Here is a 16,618-nt window from a genome sequence, read left to right on the forward strand (position 1 = left end):
GGTCTGGAGAGTTAGTGATAGCTAGCATGTTGGGCGCTTACTCTGTGCCAGGCATTTAAACTCTGTGTTTAGTCTCCCCATAAATGGAAACAGTTGTGAGCGTGAAATGAGTGCATGCCCGGTAAAGGTGAGCGCACAGAAAACAGTGTACCCCGGAATCAGCCCACTTCACTCCATCCCGACCGCCTTCATGAGCTACCAGAGTCCCTGCAGGAGCCGCCTCACTTCGACTTTTGTCTCCCTCCAAACCATTCTCCATAAAGAGTTGTAGGGAACGTAATATTTTAAAAAAGTAGATCGGACCAAGGTACTCCCCTGCTTATTAAAAGGTACACTCCCCTTCAGTGGGGCCTACTGTTCTTAGAATAAAATCCAGGATCTTTAACTTACTCCTGCCCACCCCCTTCATCCTGGACCACCTACCTGTCTTCCTTACCCAAGTCTTTCTGCCTGTTTTTGGAGTTACTACAACCTTGTTCTGGTCTTTTCAGGTTGGGTTCCCTCACTTGGAATACTCTTCTTTCCCTCCCACACTTTTATTTGGCTCACTTAAATGTTAAATTCAGGATAGTCGAAGGTAAGGGCATCCCTGTTACTCTCTCATACCTGTAAAATATAATGAATATCTGTCAAGATATCTTGGCCTTTTTGGTTATTTTTGTTTGTGTCGGTCTGTACCTTTCTCCTTGAAATATAAGCTTTTCTAGGACAAATTGTTTCTATGTTGTTAATTTCTTATTCCCAGGGCTTGGCACATAGTAGCTGCTCAATAAATATTTTTCGAATGAACATACTCTGGGAGGTAGGTATGACACCCATTTCCAGAGGAGGAAGTTGAGGCTCAGCAGTTAAGTAACTTGCCTAAGTGCACATTTACCACCTAGTAATGACTGGATTTGAAATTGGAGTCATATTTGCCCACTACTGGCCACACCTGGCCTCAGTTGAGATTGACCCCCATGCCCTCCTGATGGTCTGCAAGCTCTATAAGAAGGGTCAGCTGGAAACGTAAAAGAAATAGCCCAGCTGGGTCTGGGATGGTAGGGGGAGAGGAGGAGCCAGCAGCTTTCAGAGGAGTATCCATTTGTAGCCACAAATTTCCTTTTTTAGTATCTAATAGACACTCTAATGTTGTGAGTTGGCATCTGGTGGTAGAATTTCTTTAGTTTTTTTTTTTTTTTTTGCAGTATGTGGGCCTCTCACTGTCGTGGCCTCTCCCGTTGTGGAGCGCAGGCTCAGCGGCCATGGCTCACGGGCCCAGCCGCTCCGCAGCATGTGGGATCCTCCTGGACCGGGGCACGAACCCGTGTCCCCTTCATCGGCAGGCGGACTCTCAACCACTGCGCCACCAGGGAAGCCCGAATTTCTTTAGATTTTTACCCTCCTTGGCATTGTAGCTTAACGCAGTGTTTGCCAAATTTCAGTAATGTGGTCGGTTGCTTCCTCCCCGGTTTTGTCTCATTCTCAACATCTGTACTACTATTTGCTTAATATTTTCATTTGAACCCACTTTTACATAAAGACCATCTTTAAGAAGTAAACTTCAGTTATTGTAAATGTAATGGAGCCATAAGATACCTTCTGTTGATGTTAAACCAAAGTGTTACTGCCTGCAGAAGAGCCCAAAGTCTGTTATTTGTTCAAAAGCAGGAATAGACATTTCTACAAACAGCTTTCTCCTTGATTAAACTGAGACATTGGATTGGAATGAGAAAGGGAGGTACTTTCATAACGTAATGTTAACGTCAGGTCCCAGTCACCTCTGCTTTGGGAAATACTGCACTTTGGTGACCCACTGAATGTCAGATCTCAGAGTCAGCCCACCTGTGTTGTAATTCTGATCCTGGTGTCACCACTTACCCAGAGTGTGGTGTTAGACCTGTGCTGTGCGAGACACTGCCCAGGGAAGACAAACCGTGAGCAAACAATTGAAGGAACACTTAGGTTCTATACTTGTAAAGCTCTATGACTTGAGTATGAAAGCTGTCTGAGAATGCAGAGAATCTGGGCCTGTGTGAGAGAGAAATGAAATTCTGATCCTGAGACCAGATCCAGTCCTCCAAAGTAGAATCAGTTGCTGGTTAATCTTGGTGTTTACCAACAGCTCCTCTTCAACAGGCTAAGCGCCTTGACTGCATAGAGAGGCTGGTAACCTGCTAGGCTTAATGATTTGTTACAGTTTTATTAGCATATTACAAAGGTTTTTTTGCCTTTAATTGGTAAATAATCTCAGGCACATTTTGGATTGTGAGTAGATCCAAAATTTAAACCATGTATAGAGAAGACAAAAACTTTTTTTTCTCTAGGAAATAAATGTCTTTTTCAAAGCTTTATTTTTTACCCACTTCTCCTTTTTTGGAGGGAATTCTCTGTCCTCCCCTCCCCCACCCCCACATGTGGTTCTAGAAAGTGTAGATAATGATAAAACTGAAAAATTTAGAAATCTCCTAAATAGCTCACACAGTCACTAAAGACGAATAAATATTTTCCTTTTAGAGTTCTCAGGATTTTTGAATTCCATTTTATTTTTACGTAATTGATCTGGGAAGAGGGGTGGTGGTGATCTCTAAGGTCTGCATACAGCTCCTTTTCTCAGGCCGGGAGGTGAACCCTTTTTTCACCTAAAAACTCTGAGACCCTCTCTTTGCTTTAGGATGGGGCAGGAATCTAGGGAGAACGGCCTGAGGAATCTCAGTCGAAGATTCTATTACTCATTGCCTAGCTTTAGAGCTGGTTTAGAATTCAGTGGAAGCTAGAGCTTACAGCATGGTAGTTTTCCCAGAGATGGTTCTTTTGTTCTTAAATAATTTTTCAGTTACAAACTAACTGACAAATGGCTCCTTCAAAGTGAATTGTGATAGCTGTCTCCAGAGTCTAGAACACTAAGGGAACTTAAGTTTTTAAAAAAAAACGTCAAAACAAACAAAAAGCTGAGCTGTTTAAGTAGGTGTTAAGTAGTAAGTCTGTCTTAACCTCTTTCATGGGAAAACCTGGTTCTCAGATCCTGTTAACTGTAACAATACAGTTCCAACAAGCTTGATTATGTGGTGTCTTAACCCTTACCGGATTAGAAACAATTTAGGGGGAAAAACCTACTCAGAGTTCAAACAGCCCCTAGAAGTGGGCTGAACACAGGGGGAAAGGACAGAGAACTTTTAGAAAACAAGACCTAGAGAGAGTCTAGGGCCCCTATTACAGGAGCAAGTGTCTCCATCCATCTGTGGTCCCTACAGCTGTGGCTGCAAAACACGGTCCATGCCAGGTGGGCTTAATAGTGACCCTGGGCCATGAAGAACGTGTCAAATTATTGTCTACACGCACTCTGCTTAAAAGCTCCTTGAAATGTGTAATTTACAGGAGAAACCTTATCTGACTTGGTCATTAATTGAAAAAGGTGAGAAGTTGTGCGAAGTGATAGATGCCTTAAAAAATACACTTTTTAGCTTGAAACATGAAAGTATGTTCATTTGCAAGTCTTTCAGTGCAGAATTTAGCCTTTTTTAAGGAGTGTGGGCCGTGCTGCAGTCTGTCCTATATCTGCACTCATAACAGGTCCTGCTTACGCTCTAGAGCAAACCTGTAGACACTCTGTCCACAATCTGAGCACAGACTCTTGAGTCCTATGATTTTCCTCTGGGTCTTGTACTAAAGTGTTTTTTTTTTTTTTTTTTTTTTTTTGCGGTACGCGGGCCTCCCACTGTTGTGGCCTCTCCCGTTGCGGAGCACAGGCTCCAGACGTGCAGGCCCAGCGGCCATGGCTCATGGGCCCAGCCGCTCCGCGGCATGTGGGAGCTTCCCGGACCGGGTCACGAACCCGTGTCCCCTGCATCGGCAGGCGGACTCTCAACCACCGCGCCACCAGGGAAGCCCTATTTTTTTAAAAAAAATCACACTAAGGAACTGTTGTTCTTTAGTTATTTGGGAAATCTACTTAGATAGCCCTTTACCCTTGAATTCGTGACATTTTGTAGGTAAGAAAAGCAAAAGTTTCATCTGTTTTCCTCTTTTGAGAGCAAGGAAGTAGAAGTTAAACTGTGTGGTTTAGAAAACAAAGTAACGTTTTGCTTTAGTACAGGTTCTTTCTCCGCAGGTTTTCGTGGTTTGATTTAGGATTAGATAATCATTAAGTCAGTTGGGTCCTCCTGGAAGCATCCCTAGATAACGTATATATAGAATTGATCATTTGATACTGTTTTGAGGATTTTGTTAAGCTTTATGGTAAGTAGCTTATCTTGGGGGAGTAAGAAGTAGTCCCTGAAGTCCTTTGGGCTCCCATACTTGGGTGAGGAATAGGTGATAAATTCCAATTTGAGCTTAAAAATATGAGCATAGTCAGAATTACTCCTGAAATTCCTTAAGCTGACCTTAACCCCAAACACCTGTTGGAAGCTTCAGGGCTAAGAGTGGACATTTTTGTTTTGGACTTTGGCTCAACTCCATTTCCTCAGGCATTTAAGAACAAGGTCTAGGTGGAAAAACAAAGGGAGAGAAGCAGGAGGTGAGCGGGATTTTCGCCATCACTTTATTTGCCAAGTTCTCACGGCAGATTGTGGTGATGTGCCGTGAACACCTACAGAGCAGCTGATGTTAGTGACACGTCTTGGCATCTGGTTAAGTGTCAGGTGTGCTGTATGTGTCCTAGAAGCTCAGGACACGGAATTTGAGAGCAAGAGCATGAGTGTGCCGGTGGCCTGGTGGATGGGAAATAACGAAATTTCCACCTTTCATTTCCAGAGGAAGTGTAATGTCTCAGGAAGGCAATTATGGGAGGTGGACAATATCCAGTAGTGATGAAAGTGAGGAGGAAAAGCCAAGACCGGAAGAGCCATCTGCCTCTTTTCTCCCGCACGCTGAGCAGGGAGCAGCCAGTGAGCCAAAGTACACCTGTTCCGAGGCTCGGAAAGCTGCCCACAGGAGGAAGATCGCACCCGTGAAATTCAGCAACACAGATTCCATTTCAGAAGCTTCACCTCCCAAAAGGCAGAAGGGCGGTTCCCAGGAAGGCCTGGGCTGGTGTCTCTCCAGCAGTGAGGACGAGCTGCCGCCAGAGACGCAGCAGAAGCAGCCTAAGGACACAGGGGTCAAAGAGGAGAAAGGCCTCCCTTCTCCCAGAGATGGTGCTGTCCCAGGTGCTGGGCATCCCAGCCCCTCGGCCGGCCACGGGCTTGAAACGTCAGGGGAAGGCCAGGACATCTGGGACCTGCTGGGTAAAGGGAACCCCTTCCAATTTTACCTCACTAGAGTCTCCGGAATTAAGCCAAAGTATAACTCGGGAGCCCTCCACATCAGGGGTGAGTGAAGCCGGGGGTCCGGGAGCTGCACTTGTGGGGCTCCCCGTCGAAAAACAGGAGGGCAGCCTAGAAGGGATCTCTTAAGAACCCTCTCAACCTCTCTCAGGGGGTAAAAAAACCCATTTTGACAAGCAGATGCATTCGTTTACAGCAAACTTTGCTTAGGTCAGGAAGCCAGCGGGTGTCTCCCAGAGCCCTGCAGGTCACCCTGCTGGCACCCCTTGCACAGTGCTTAGAATTACTTAACTTGTAATTTAAAGGTTAAACTCGGTCGCTGACACTTTATTAACCGAGTAACCAGCCCTTGACAGCAATAGTTCTCTCTGGTCCCTGGACCAGCAGTGTCAGCACCACCTGGAGCTTGTGGAACATGAAAATTCTCCGCCTCCTCTTCAGATTCCCAGCACCAGACTCTGGGAGCCTGGCCCTGCAATCTCCTTTAACAAGCCCAATTAAGTTTGAGAACCGTTGCTTGAAGGCTGGTTATGGTTCCTGGCGCAGAAGCAAAACAAGAAGTGCCCTGATTTTTGGTTGCTGTGGTTAGTCCCCAGGGAGTATCTGTGTGATATTGTGATGTATACAGATATTTGGACTTCACTCCGGTTATAGTTGGGGTTTGGTTTTGGTTTTTGTCCCAGGTTCCTGAAATAGCTCCAAGGTAATGAAAGGTGAAAGGAGCATCTTTTGTTATTCCTAACAGGCCCCTTTCAGCCGCACCGGAGTGGAGGGTATGTTAATGCGATGACTTTTGGAAAACCCCTAGGAAGGGGGATGCTGGTTGCCTGGGGAACCAGCCTGGTGATTAAAGCTGGAACTTGCAGCCCTAACCTCCACCTCCGGGGAGGGCAGAGGGGCTGGAGGTCGAGTTCACCGCCAAGGGCCACTGGTTTGGTCAGTCTTGCCTGTGTAATGAAGCCTCCGTAAAAGACCCCTCACTGGAAGGGTTCACACAGCCTCCAGGTTGGTGCCGACGAGGAGGTGCTGGGCCGTGGCGCACCTGCAGAGGGCATGGCCGCGCCCCGTCCCCCATACCTCACCCTGTGCATCTCTTCATCTGGCTGTTCCTGAGTTGTATCCTTTTATAATAAGCTAGTAATCTAGCGAGGAAAGTGCTTTTCTGAGTTCTGTGAGGCCTTGCAGCAAATTATCGAGCCCGCAGAGGGGATAGTGGCAACCCCCAATTTATAGCCGGTTGGTCAGAAGCACAAGGGGTCCGGGCTTGTGACTGGCATCTGAGGTGGGGGCAGTCCTGTGGGGTCTGACGCCACCTCCGGGTGGATGCTGTCAGAATTGAATTCAGTCGTAGGACGCGCAGCTGGTGTCTGTGGAGGATTGGTCTGTGTGGGAACCGCCCCGCCTCCTGCTACACTTGGTGCAGAGAGGAAACAAGGGTTTCCTTTGAGAGAATGGCAGGGCCCCTAGAATCCCAGACACAGGGCCTCACCACCTGCTTGCTGTGTTGGTAATTAACAAAGGACCTAACATTCTTCAAAATTTCAGTTCACTCACCTTTAAACTGGGGATTCAGAAAAAAGGGAGATAACACAGGAAGTGCCCGGCACAGTATGTTCACGTGGCAGATACACAAAATAAATGTTGTCACCCTTATTTCACATTACCTTTCTTGCCCACATTCAAGAATAGATTGTGTTCACTGTTAATAGTGTTTTAATTATATAGCCAATGTATAATTACATCTTACGTGATGTATAAATGTTGGTATATTTAATTCCATACTATAAAAAGTTTGATTCTACAAGGTGTTTATTTTTCCTTTTTGCAAATGTCTAGGTGCTTTACAGAAATATATAATAGATCTCAGTGTTCCATTTTATTTGAGAGAGATTGAAACAGGAAATAGAGAACTATGCAAGGTTTTGCTGTATATAATAAAGTGATAAAGACTGGCTATTAGTACCAAGGTATGGAAGAAGGAGAGGTAACATGATAGGAGCTTTTATGTAGATTATCTCCTTTAATCCTCGAAACAGCCTTATGAGTAGATGTTACAGTTGTCCTCGGATAGGTGACCGATCTGCAGAGAAGTTAAATAACCTGCCCAAGGTCATAGAGCTGGCAGATGGTAGAACTGGGATTTGAATCCAGGCATTCCAGCATCAGAATGCATGCTCTTAAGCGTTTGGTGTACCACTCCAGCAAAGGCCATAATTGTAGGTTGTTTAGAAGATCTCATGGAGGAAGAGGGACCTCAGATGGGCCTTGAAAAATGGATAAAATTTAGAAAGGTAGAAAGAGGAGTGGCAGTGGGGGCAAAATGGGGGCACCACGTTGCAGTTTCTCTCTTGATTGTGCAACTCTCCCTTTAAGGTAGGAGCTTCCTTAGAGGACTTTTTCATTCTTTTAAAATCTTTGTACCCTGGCATTTATCCCCACATCTGGAAGACAGGAGGCACTCAATAAATATGGGTCAAATAAGTGAACGAGCCCAGTCTGAACCCTCAGCGTTGGCTTGGTGGTTAGAGCAGAAGTGCTGGAGCCAGAATGTCTGTGTTCAAGCCCCGACCCTGCCTGTCCCCAGCTGTGTGGCCACGGGCGGCCCCCTAAGGAGAGACTCCCCATCTACAACATGGGAACGACAGACCCCCACGGACAGAAAATGGCTACGAGGAGTGAGAGTTAACACATGGAAAGTACCAGGAACAGGGCCTGGCACCCGATGGGTCTTGTCCAAGTGAGGCTGTTATAATCGGTGGTGGCGATGAGGGTTGTGTGCTTCCTCTCAGGGTGTAGAGACATGGCTTTCTGTTTTCTCTGAAGTAAAGCCTGAGTGGGTGCAAGGTGGGCCCTCCTTAGAGATGACCTGGGTGCTAGAAATATGCGCTTGGAGCTGCGGAGGCCTCTGCCCTCCCTCCACGGGAAGCAAGAGCCCTCAGGCTCCAGAGAGCTGTCTTGCTAGTCCCAGTCTGGGGAGGTTTCCTGCCGAGAGACTTCAATGAGCACTTGAAGGAGGTAAAAAATTAAGAGATCTGGAAAGAAGAAGGACACGCATCGTTATTGTCCTTGTTGGCAGTTTGTAAGATTGCCCAGTCATCCAGCACTAAAGTTGTAGATGTTGATTTTCCATTATGTTTGGTTAAATAATACTGATACGTAATAAATATTATTAAATAGCCCAGGGAAATTTTCTCTTGAATTTTATGGAACATTAAAGTCTAGCCTTGTAGTACCTTTTCAGTGCATCATTTTCTAAGCCACATTCTCGTCTATTTAATAAGTCAGTTGTGATTATTATTACTAGATAGTCTTTATCAAAAATATGAATTAGATATAAATGTTTTGTCTCCCCAGATATTTTATCTCCTCTATTTGGGACACTTGTTTCTTCAGCTCAGGTGAGTTTACAGTTTTTTCTTTGGACGGAAGGGGCAAATAACTCTGTAAGAAAGTGAGCAGTGGGACCTGTGGGCCGGACCTGTGCAGGGTCCCTGAGATGGCACTTATCTGGAGGCTGGCACCAAACGCCGCAGTTGTGGGATCCATCAGCCTGGAACGTGGATGCACAGTCACTGGGGCTTCTGACTCTCGATTGGGCCATAAGGACTGGCCAGGAAGTCACTCTGGAAATTCCAACCTGAGGAACTTCTCTTTGGGACACTAATAATCTCACAGAACTCTGGTGCAACTCCCTGGGAGTGTGGGTAGAGAGGTGAAGGCCATGTCAAGTTTGATTTTATTTAGAGAAGTAAATGAGAAATTTCCTACACCCTCCAAAGAGAAGTGAGTAGAAGTTATGGATGTGGGTACGTCTGCATGTTTGATTGACGTGTTTGATTGGCAGCTCTTCTGCCTGACAGAGCTGGTCCCTTTGCGTTGATAAATCACCTTAATGTGCCAGGCTCTCCAGCAAATAGAACAAGGTCTTGTGCCTAAAGAAGGCAAAGCTTTCTGTGTGCTCCATGTTCTGCTTGGTGGCGGGAATCCTGGTCTCCAGATGGAATGTGGGGTGAATTTGTGTGCGTTCTCCTGGCTAGATTGAGTCAGTATGTCCAGGAGAAGGTCCAGGGATTACCCAGGCCTGGGGAGGACCCCCGTGGGTAAGTCTAGTCCAGAACCTGTAATCAAGATGTAATTGTCATAAGCCTAGTGAATGTCCAGTAGCAGATGCCTATTTACAAAGCTAGCTCATAAGTTAGGCTGAAAGGAAATGTTCTTTTCCAAAAGTCCTTTTTATAATCATCTAGGGGAAAAGGGATAAATTTATAAGCCCCATTAATCAGAGCACTCTTAGAAATAATGTGAAAAGACTCAGTTTACAAATACAAATGCTGCCAAAGCATGCAGAGGTAATTTTCTGTTTTCTCAGGCACTCCCACACTAATTCAGAACCTTTGAATGGTGTATTCCCTTCAAGATGTATTTTAGGTTTGTTTATGAGTATTGTAGCAAATTGTCCATGTTTATACATAATATATGTAGTTCATCATTAGAGTTTCTTTGAATTCAATAACCAAACACTTCTCCTTATAGACTGCTTTTCTGAATTGCCCATGACTTCTTTTCTTCCCCCCATCCAGTTTAACTACTGCTTTGATGTGGACTGGCTCGTAAAACAGTATCCACCAGAGTTCAGGTGAGTTCCACAGAGTGATGGATGACGTCATAACTGTAATACAGCCTTAAAACACAAGATTTGTGTTTCTCAGGCAGCTGCCGTGCATCTTCTTTGAATATTTCTTTTGGAACTATTGAAATCGTAAAAATGTTAAGTTATACTGGGAAAACAGCATTTTTTGATATATTCGAACTAATCACAAGCCTATCTAATACAGATTTTAGCGTGTCCTTCTGTCCAGAAGTAGATTAGGACAAATTTCAACCCAAATAAAAGAATTTTAGGTCCAATGTTAATATGAAGGAAAAGGTCACTGCCACCTGCGTTCTCGACCTATAAGCATGCCATGCTTCACTGGGCACATCAATGCTGTTCTTTTTTTGAGCCTCTCCTGTTTCACAAGTGATTTTTCGTGTAGCTTAGGAGTTAATGCAGGGGTCATAGGGCCTTCCTTTACCCAAATTATGGAAGTGATGGGTTTTCAGTCTGTCTGCCTCATATTAGGCAGTGCAAACCAAATAAATATGGCATCCCATGGTGACATGCCACCTGTCCCATTTCTAACACACTGACGTGGCAGAATCCCATAACAGCAAGTAAGGTGGAGGAATACACATGCAGGAAAATGGTTGTCAGGGTCCTCAAAGTCCATGGTGCATTTAGCACACCAGATTGTGGGAAGCTTCATTATTAATAATAGATAAAATGCTGGGAGTTCCCTGGCAGTCCAGTGGTTAGTACTCCGTGCTTTCACTGCTGTGGCCCAGGTTCAATCCCTGGTTGGGGAACTAAGATCCTGAAAGCCACGAGGCACAACCAAAAGTAATACTAATAGATAAAATACTGTTGAAATTTCCCAAGCAGCTTTGGCACTCAGGGGCTCATATTTGACCTGTAACACGTAAGATTAGTTTCAGCTGCATGTAACAGAAAAGTAGAAATAACAATGGCTTAAACAAGAGAGAAAATAATTTCACCAACCTATTCAAAGTATTGGATGATTCCCACCCTCATTAGGGAGGGCAATCTGTTTTGTTGAGTCACCGATTCAAATGGTCATCTCCTCTGCAAGCACCCTCACAGACACACCCAGAAATAATGTTTTATCTGGACACCCTTGGCCCAATGAAGTTGACACACAAAATTAACCATCACACTGCCTTTTTGTGATAGTTTTTAGAACACCAGTAAATCTGAAGTAATTAATGAGGACTTCAGCTTCTGTCGATAATGTTTAATCTTTTGTTTTTTAAAAAGACCTGATGGGCTTCCCTGGTGGCGCAGTGGTTGAGGGTCCACCTGCTGATGCAGGGGACGTGGGTTCGTTCCCCCGTCCGGGAGGACCCCACATGCCGCAGAGCGGCTGGGGGGCTGCGGCGGTGAGAGGCCCGCGTACCGCAAAAAAAAAAAAAAAAAAGAAAGAAAGACCTGATAATCTGATAACAGGAATTGTTTCTAGGTAACAGATGCATGATTATCTCTTACATTATTCTCTGTACTGTGTTTCTAGCTGTAAAATAGAAAATTTTTTCCAAATAGAAACAAACCGGGAAGGTGTGTTTCTTAGTTTTATTTTACCTGACATGTTAGAATAAGGCTATCAGGCTTAGGGGTTAGGAATCAGTCCTGGATGTGCGTTTTCTGTCCTGTTTCTTTTTAGTTGAGTCTTGTCCCTTCATGTGTGGCAGAGAAGCATTCTGCATGTGATTGATAATTGTGGGAGCTGTTCATCTTGCTTGATTGCTTGTTGGAGAAAAATTCAATTTTTGTTTTGTTGGGAGAGTTTATAAAGATATATTGATTTCTAAGGATTATCTCGCTTTGAATTAACCAGCGTAGATCATGGTTCCTTTAAAAGCCTTTTTAATCTATTCCTGCAGAATGTTTTTATAGTGTCCTTTTGAATTTAAAAATAGGGCACTTTCAATGTGCGTTGGGCTCTGTTGCATTGAAATACCACCCCCTATTAGTGAAACTACATGCTGTGGGCCTGGGCCCTTTCACTTGTGTCCTGGGCATCTGGTGCAGGACCTTGCTCACAGTAGGGGTTTAACATACGGCTAGTGAGGAAGTGGTCTATTGTTTGGGCCAAGAGAAGGGAAAGAAAAGAGCATCATACTAGACAACAATGATTGTATATCTTTTAGTCCATCTGAATTTAAACATATTAACACAGAGCTGACGATGTGCCCTTTTGGACCAAAGAAGATAATTACTCGAGGACTTTCTTGAGTCACAGCCCCTCCAGGTCACAGCAGAGCTTCAGGCTCAGGCCACGGGGCTCCATTATAAAGGTAACCAGTTTCCAAAGGTTAACCGGTCACTGTCCTGTGCTGGCCCCCTACTCAGTCACCACACAGGCCAGAAACAGATGGCGGTGGTCAGCGACCCTTAACTGGGTGCCAGTCCAGCTTCATGAATGATGGATTTTAAATACTTCTGATCTCTTTTTCAGGACGAAACCAGTCCTGCTTGTGCATGGCGACAAACGCGAAGCAAAGGCTCACCTTCACGCCCAGGCAAAGCCTTACGAAAACATTGCCCTCTGCCAGGTAAGGTACTCATTGCCCTTCGAGATCATGCGTAGTCTGAGAGATGGAAGGAAATTGAGACCTTGAGTCTATCCACCCACCTAATGCAGGAATCCTCTCTCCAGCGTCACCAACAGACATCTGTCCAGCCTTGGCTTAAACGCTTCCTGAGGTAGCTCATCCTATTTGTGGCTAGCCCTCATGGTTGAATGATTTTCCTTTATGTTAACCTGATATCTCTGTAATTAGGATTCTCCAGAGAAACAGAACCAATGGGGGGGGGGTGTGTGGGTGTCTGTGTGTGTGTGTGTGTGTGTGTGTGTGTGTGTGTGTGTGTGTGTGTGTGTGTACAGAGATTTATTTTCTAAGAACCGGCACGTTGATTGTGGAGGGTGGCAAGTCCAAAATCTGCAGGGCAGGCTGGAGACCCCAAGAAGCACTGATGTTGCATTTTGAGGCCAAAGACCGACTGGAGACTCATTCCCTCTTCCTGCAGGTAATCAGTCTTTTTTTTAATTTCCTTTCCACTTTTCAACAGACTGACTGAGACTCACAAACATTCTGGAGGGTAATCTCCTTTACTCAAAGTCCACTGATTGAAACGTTAATCTCCTCAAAAAATGCCTTCACGACAACATCTGACCAAATATCTGGGTGCTGTGGCCTAGCCAGGTTGACACACACAATCTTCTTCCTCTGCCTTCTACGTTGGTCCTAATTTTCCCACTCTGGAGCCACATAGACTAAATCTCCTTGCATGTGTCACTGATTCTCGTGTCTGAAGTCATCTATTTTGTCCCCCTAGTTTTCTCGTTCAGGTTCAAGCATTCACTTTTTTCAGTTGTACCTGGTGTATCAAGGGTTCCCTATCTTTCCCCAACCTGCCAGCCCTCTGGTTGTATCTATTTTGTCCATGTCCCTGTGGAAATGGAGGTTTCCGCATTATTGAGCAGGTTTTTTGGATTCAATTCAGTGGCAGTTTCTTTCTCTGAAGGCAGCTTAAAACTGGTAGCTTTTATTGTGACATTAGCTGCCATTGACATTTCACCCATAGCCCTTAGTTCTTTTTCACAAGAATCACTCAATACTGGGGAGACCCATAGATCAGAAGCAGACCTGTTAGAAAACTACCTTGCGAGTTGTATGCTGCGTGTGATCCTAGTCCAATGAGGGGCGTTAAGTGGTCTCATAACAGGCTTGGTTTGCTGGGACCAAAGCAGAGAAGAGGCGAAAAGACTGTTTCTTTATATATTCCCATAATTTTGTCCTGATACTTCCCAGTCAGTTCATGGAAATACAGTGTGACCAGTGAGTCTTGGAGTTTCCTTAGGACTCACTGTTTTAGACTCCACGTCTGAAAGGATCTTTTTATGTGTGACATTTTGTGTAAGAAGCAGGCAAACTGGGCGGGGGAGGGGAGGCAAGGGGGTAGCATGGAATTCAGAAAATGTTTACATTTATGATTTCCTTCCTGTGGTGGTTCTGAAGTGGCTGGTGTAATACTCACCTTTTCCTATTTGAGCAGGTTGGTCAGTCCATTCATGAGCAGCTTGATGAATGATTCTTTCATGGCCCTTTTCTCTCCTGGCCAAAAGCTTAGTGAAATTGGCTCAGGATTTCTGCTCTTGCAGTACAGAGACAAGAGTGAATTACATAGAACCTCATTATTTTTCTTTTCCATTTTCCTCCCAACGTCCTTTTTCCTCCATCCATACAAGGTAAAAGAATTCCAACTCACGTTTTATCACTTTTTCTAGCTATAGAATATTATCTATGTGTGTATGTGTATTTTTTTTAAAAGATTAAAACAGTGAGAAATCTCAACCTGATCAATTTTAAAACCATCTCACAACATTCTTCCTGTGATGTAACTCACTGTACTTTATGTAGTTGGAGTTTTAAAGTATTCCATCTCTTTATCCATCCTGTTTTGCAGCTCACCTTCTACACAAGATATGCCTTTGCTTAGCAGTTGCCTAAAATCCCCTTGTTTTGCATTTGTTTCCAAAGACAGAAGAGGTTAAACTGCAGTAGGATAGCACTTATCAGACTAATAGTGGGCAGAAAATAAAATAACACGGGAATCCTGAAAAACAGCGATAAAATCAATGGAAATACAAAGTGTTTTTCAAATGTACGGAAGTTTAGGAGAGGTGGTGGCATGCCTAGTGGCGTGCTTCAGGCCAGCCACTAGAGGGTGTAACAAGCCCTGTCTTCCAAACCTCATGTGAAGAGCCTCCGTAAGCTCCCAGCTCTAGTCTGAGGGACATGGTGATTGCCCCATCCTGACTTATTGAAATACTTTTATATCTTGTCTTTAAAATGAATTTTTGATTTTTTTTTAGCAACGTAGTGTCATTTGACTAAGCTGGGTCACGTTAAGTCAAAGAATAAGTGGATGCTGACACTTTGCCCATTTTGCACACCTGGTGGTCCAGGTTCAGACTTCCTGGGTTCTGTCCCAGCTCTCTGCCCGCTAGCTGTGTCATTCTGGGCCCATCACTTAACCACTTAAAGCCTCATTTCTTCATCTTTAAAATGAATTACTAATACAGTATCTTATAGGGTTATTGGGCAAAGAATTTGGTGCATTTGCCAAAAAGAAGCACCCATTAAATATTATCTGTTGAAATTATAATCCTTGCTTTTGTGCTTAGACTTGCCCAAAAGCACACAACAAATCACAAAACTAAACTCAGAAGCCAAGTTTTTTGACCATTGCTTTTTCTGAGCTAAATATCAATTTACAGAGTGGCAGCCTTCATTCTCATTTTGTAATTTAAAGACGTGAAATACTGGGATTAACATATACACACTACTATATATAAAATAGATAACCAACAAGGAACTACTGTATGGCACAGGGAACTATACTCGGTATTTTGTAGTAACCTATAAGGGAAAAGAATCTGAAAAAGAATAGACATATGTATGTATCAATATAACTGAATCACTTTACCATACACCTGAAACTAACACAACATTGCGTTAATTTTTTTTTAAAAGAAAGACATGAAATGCACTTTCCTGCTCACTCTTCTGTGGCCAGTCCACACAAACGTGTGCCAGTCTGTGAGCAGCCTGAACACTGAGTTTACAAGGGTAGTGAACTTGGTCACCTGTCCGTGAGCATCCCCAAGACAGGGGCTATGTCATCCTCACCTGTGTATTCCAGTTGCCCATTGCTGCCCCCAGCAGACAGGCCCACCTGTAGAGAGTGGGCAGGGGTGCGCTTTGATTATAATAGCACTTGCTTCCATTTGTAGAGTGCTTACCCTGTGCAGCTCCTTTTCCTAAGCGTTTTATGTGTACTTTTCTCATTCATTCCTAACAACTCCCTGAATCTCCTAACAGTACCCTCATTTCAAAGAGTAGAAGGATGAGGCATAGAGATTCAAGTATTTTCCGAGGCATAGAGATTCAAGTATTTTCCAAAGTCCTACATAGTTGTGAAGATAGGATTTGTGTCCATACACAGAATTCCTAGCTGGTAAGCTATTCTTGACATCTCTATTTTAACTTTTTCATCTTGAGACCTAACCAAGGTCTTGCTATACTGGATTTTAGATAAAATGTTTTACTTCCCCACCTACCCCCTCCATTTGTTTGTAAAGATACCATTTTAAAACATGAAAAATGGATTTAATATATTTATTTTCAGCATCTTCTGTGTTATAAATTTAAGAAAACTTTTAACATCATAATGTCTCAATACTGCCACCACTTTCAATGTTTCTTTTAAATATGCTTTGAAAACTTGGTGTATGTATTTCTGTATAAGCCAAATATCTAATTTTAAAACGTTGCATAGAGTCTTATTTGTTTTTACTAGTTTTCTGGCTTCTAAAGAAATTAGGCTTCTCACTTCTAATTACTGTAATTAAAAATGCAATATGTATTGAATCATTCTGGGTAATGAAAAAGAAGTTTTTTTAAAAATGAACCTCACTGGATGCTATTCTAAAAGCTGTTTTGAATCTACAAACAGTAAATGCTGGAGAGGGTGTAGAGGAAAGGGAACCCTCTTGCACTGTTGGTGGGAATGTAAAGTGATACAGCCACTATGGAGAACAGTATGGAGGTTCCTTAAAATACTAAAAATAGAACTACCATACGACCCAGCAATCCCACTACTAGGCATATACCCTGAGAAAACCATAATTCAAAAAGAGACATGTACCAAAATGTTCATTGCAGCTCTGTTTACAATAGCCCGGAGATGG

The 16,618-nt window shown here is 43.8% G+C and overlaps 1 protein-coding gene across 1 annotated transcript in view; it reads left to right on the plus strand.

The window, feature by feature from the left end:
• The window catches only part of TDP1 (tyrosyl-DNA phosphodiesterase 1), a 75,219-nt gene that overhangs the window by 397 nt on the left and 58,204 nt on the right, over positions 1-16,618 (plus strand). The window contains exons 2-5 of the mRNA XM_081228936.1: positions 4,735-5,291; positions 8,601-8,644; positions 9,827-9,882; positions 12,320-12,416. Coding sequence (XP_081085062.1) covers positions 4,745-5,291; positions 8,601-8,644; positions 9,827-9,882; positions 12,320-12,416 — 744 coding nt within the window. The 5' untranslated portion in view covers positions 4,735-4,744. The remainder of the gene's footprint in view (positions 1-4,734; positions 5,292-8,600; positions 8,645-9,826; positions 9,883-12,319; positions 12,417-16,618) is intronic.

This window comes from Mesoplodon bidens (assembly GCF_964165515.1).
Source record: "Mesoplodon bidens genome assembly, chromosome: 3".
NCBI classification, from domain to species: Eukaryota; Metazoa; Chordata; class Mammalia; order Artiodactyla; family Ziphiidae; genus Mesoplodon; species Mesoplodon bidens.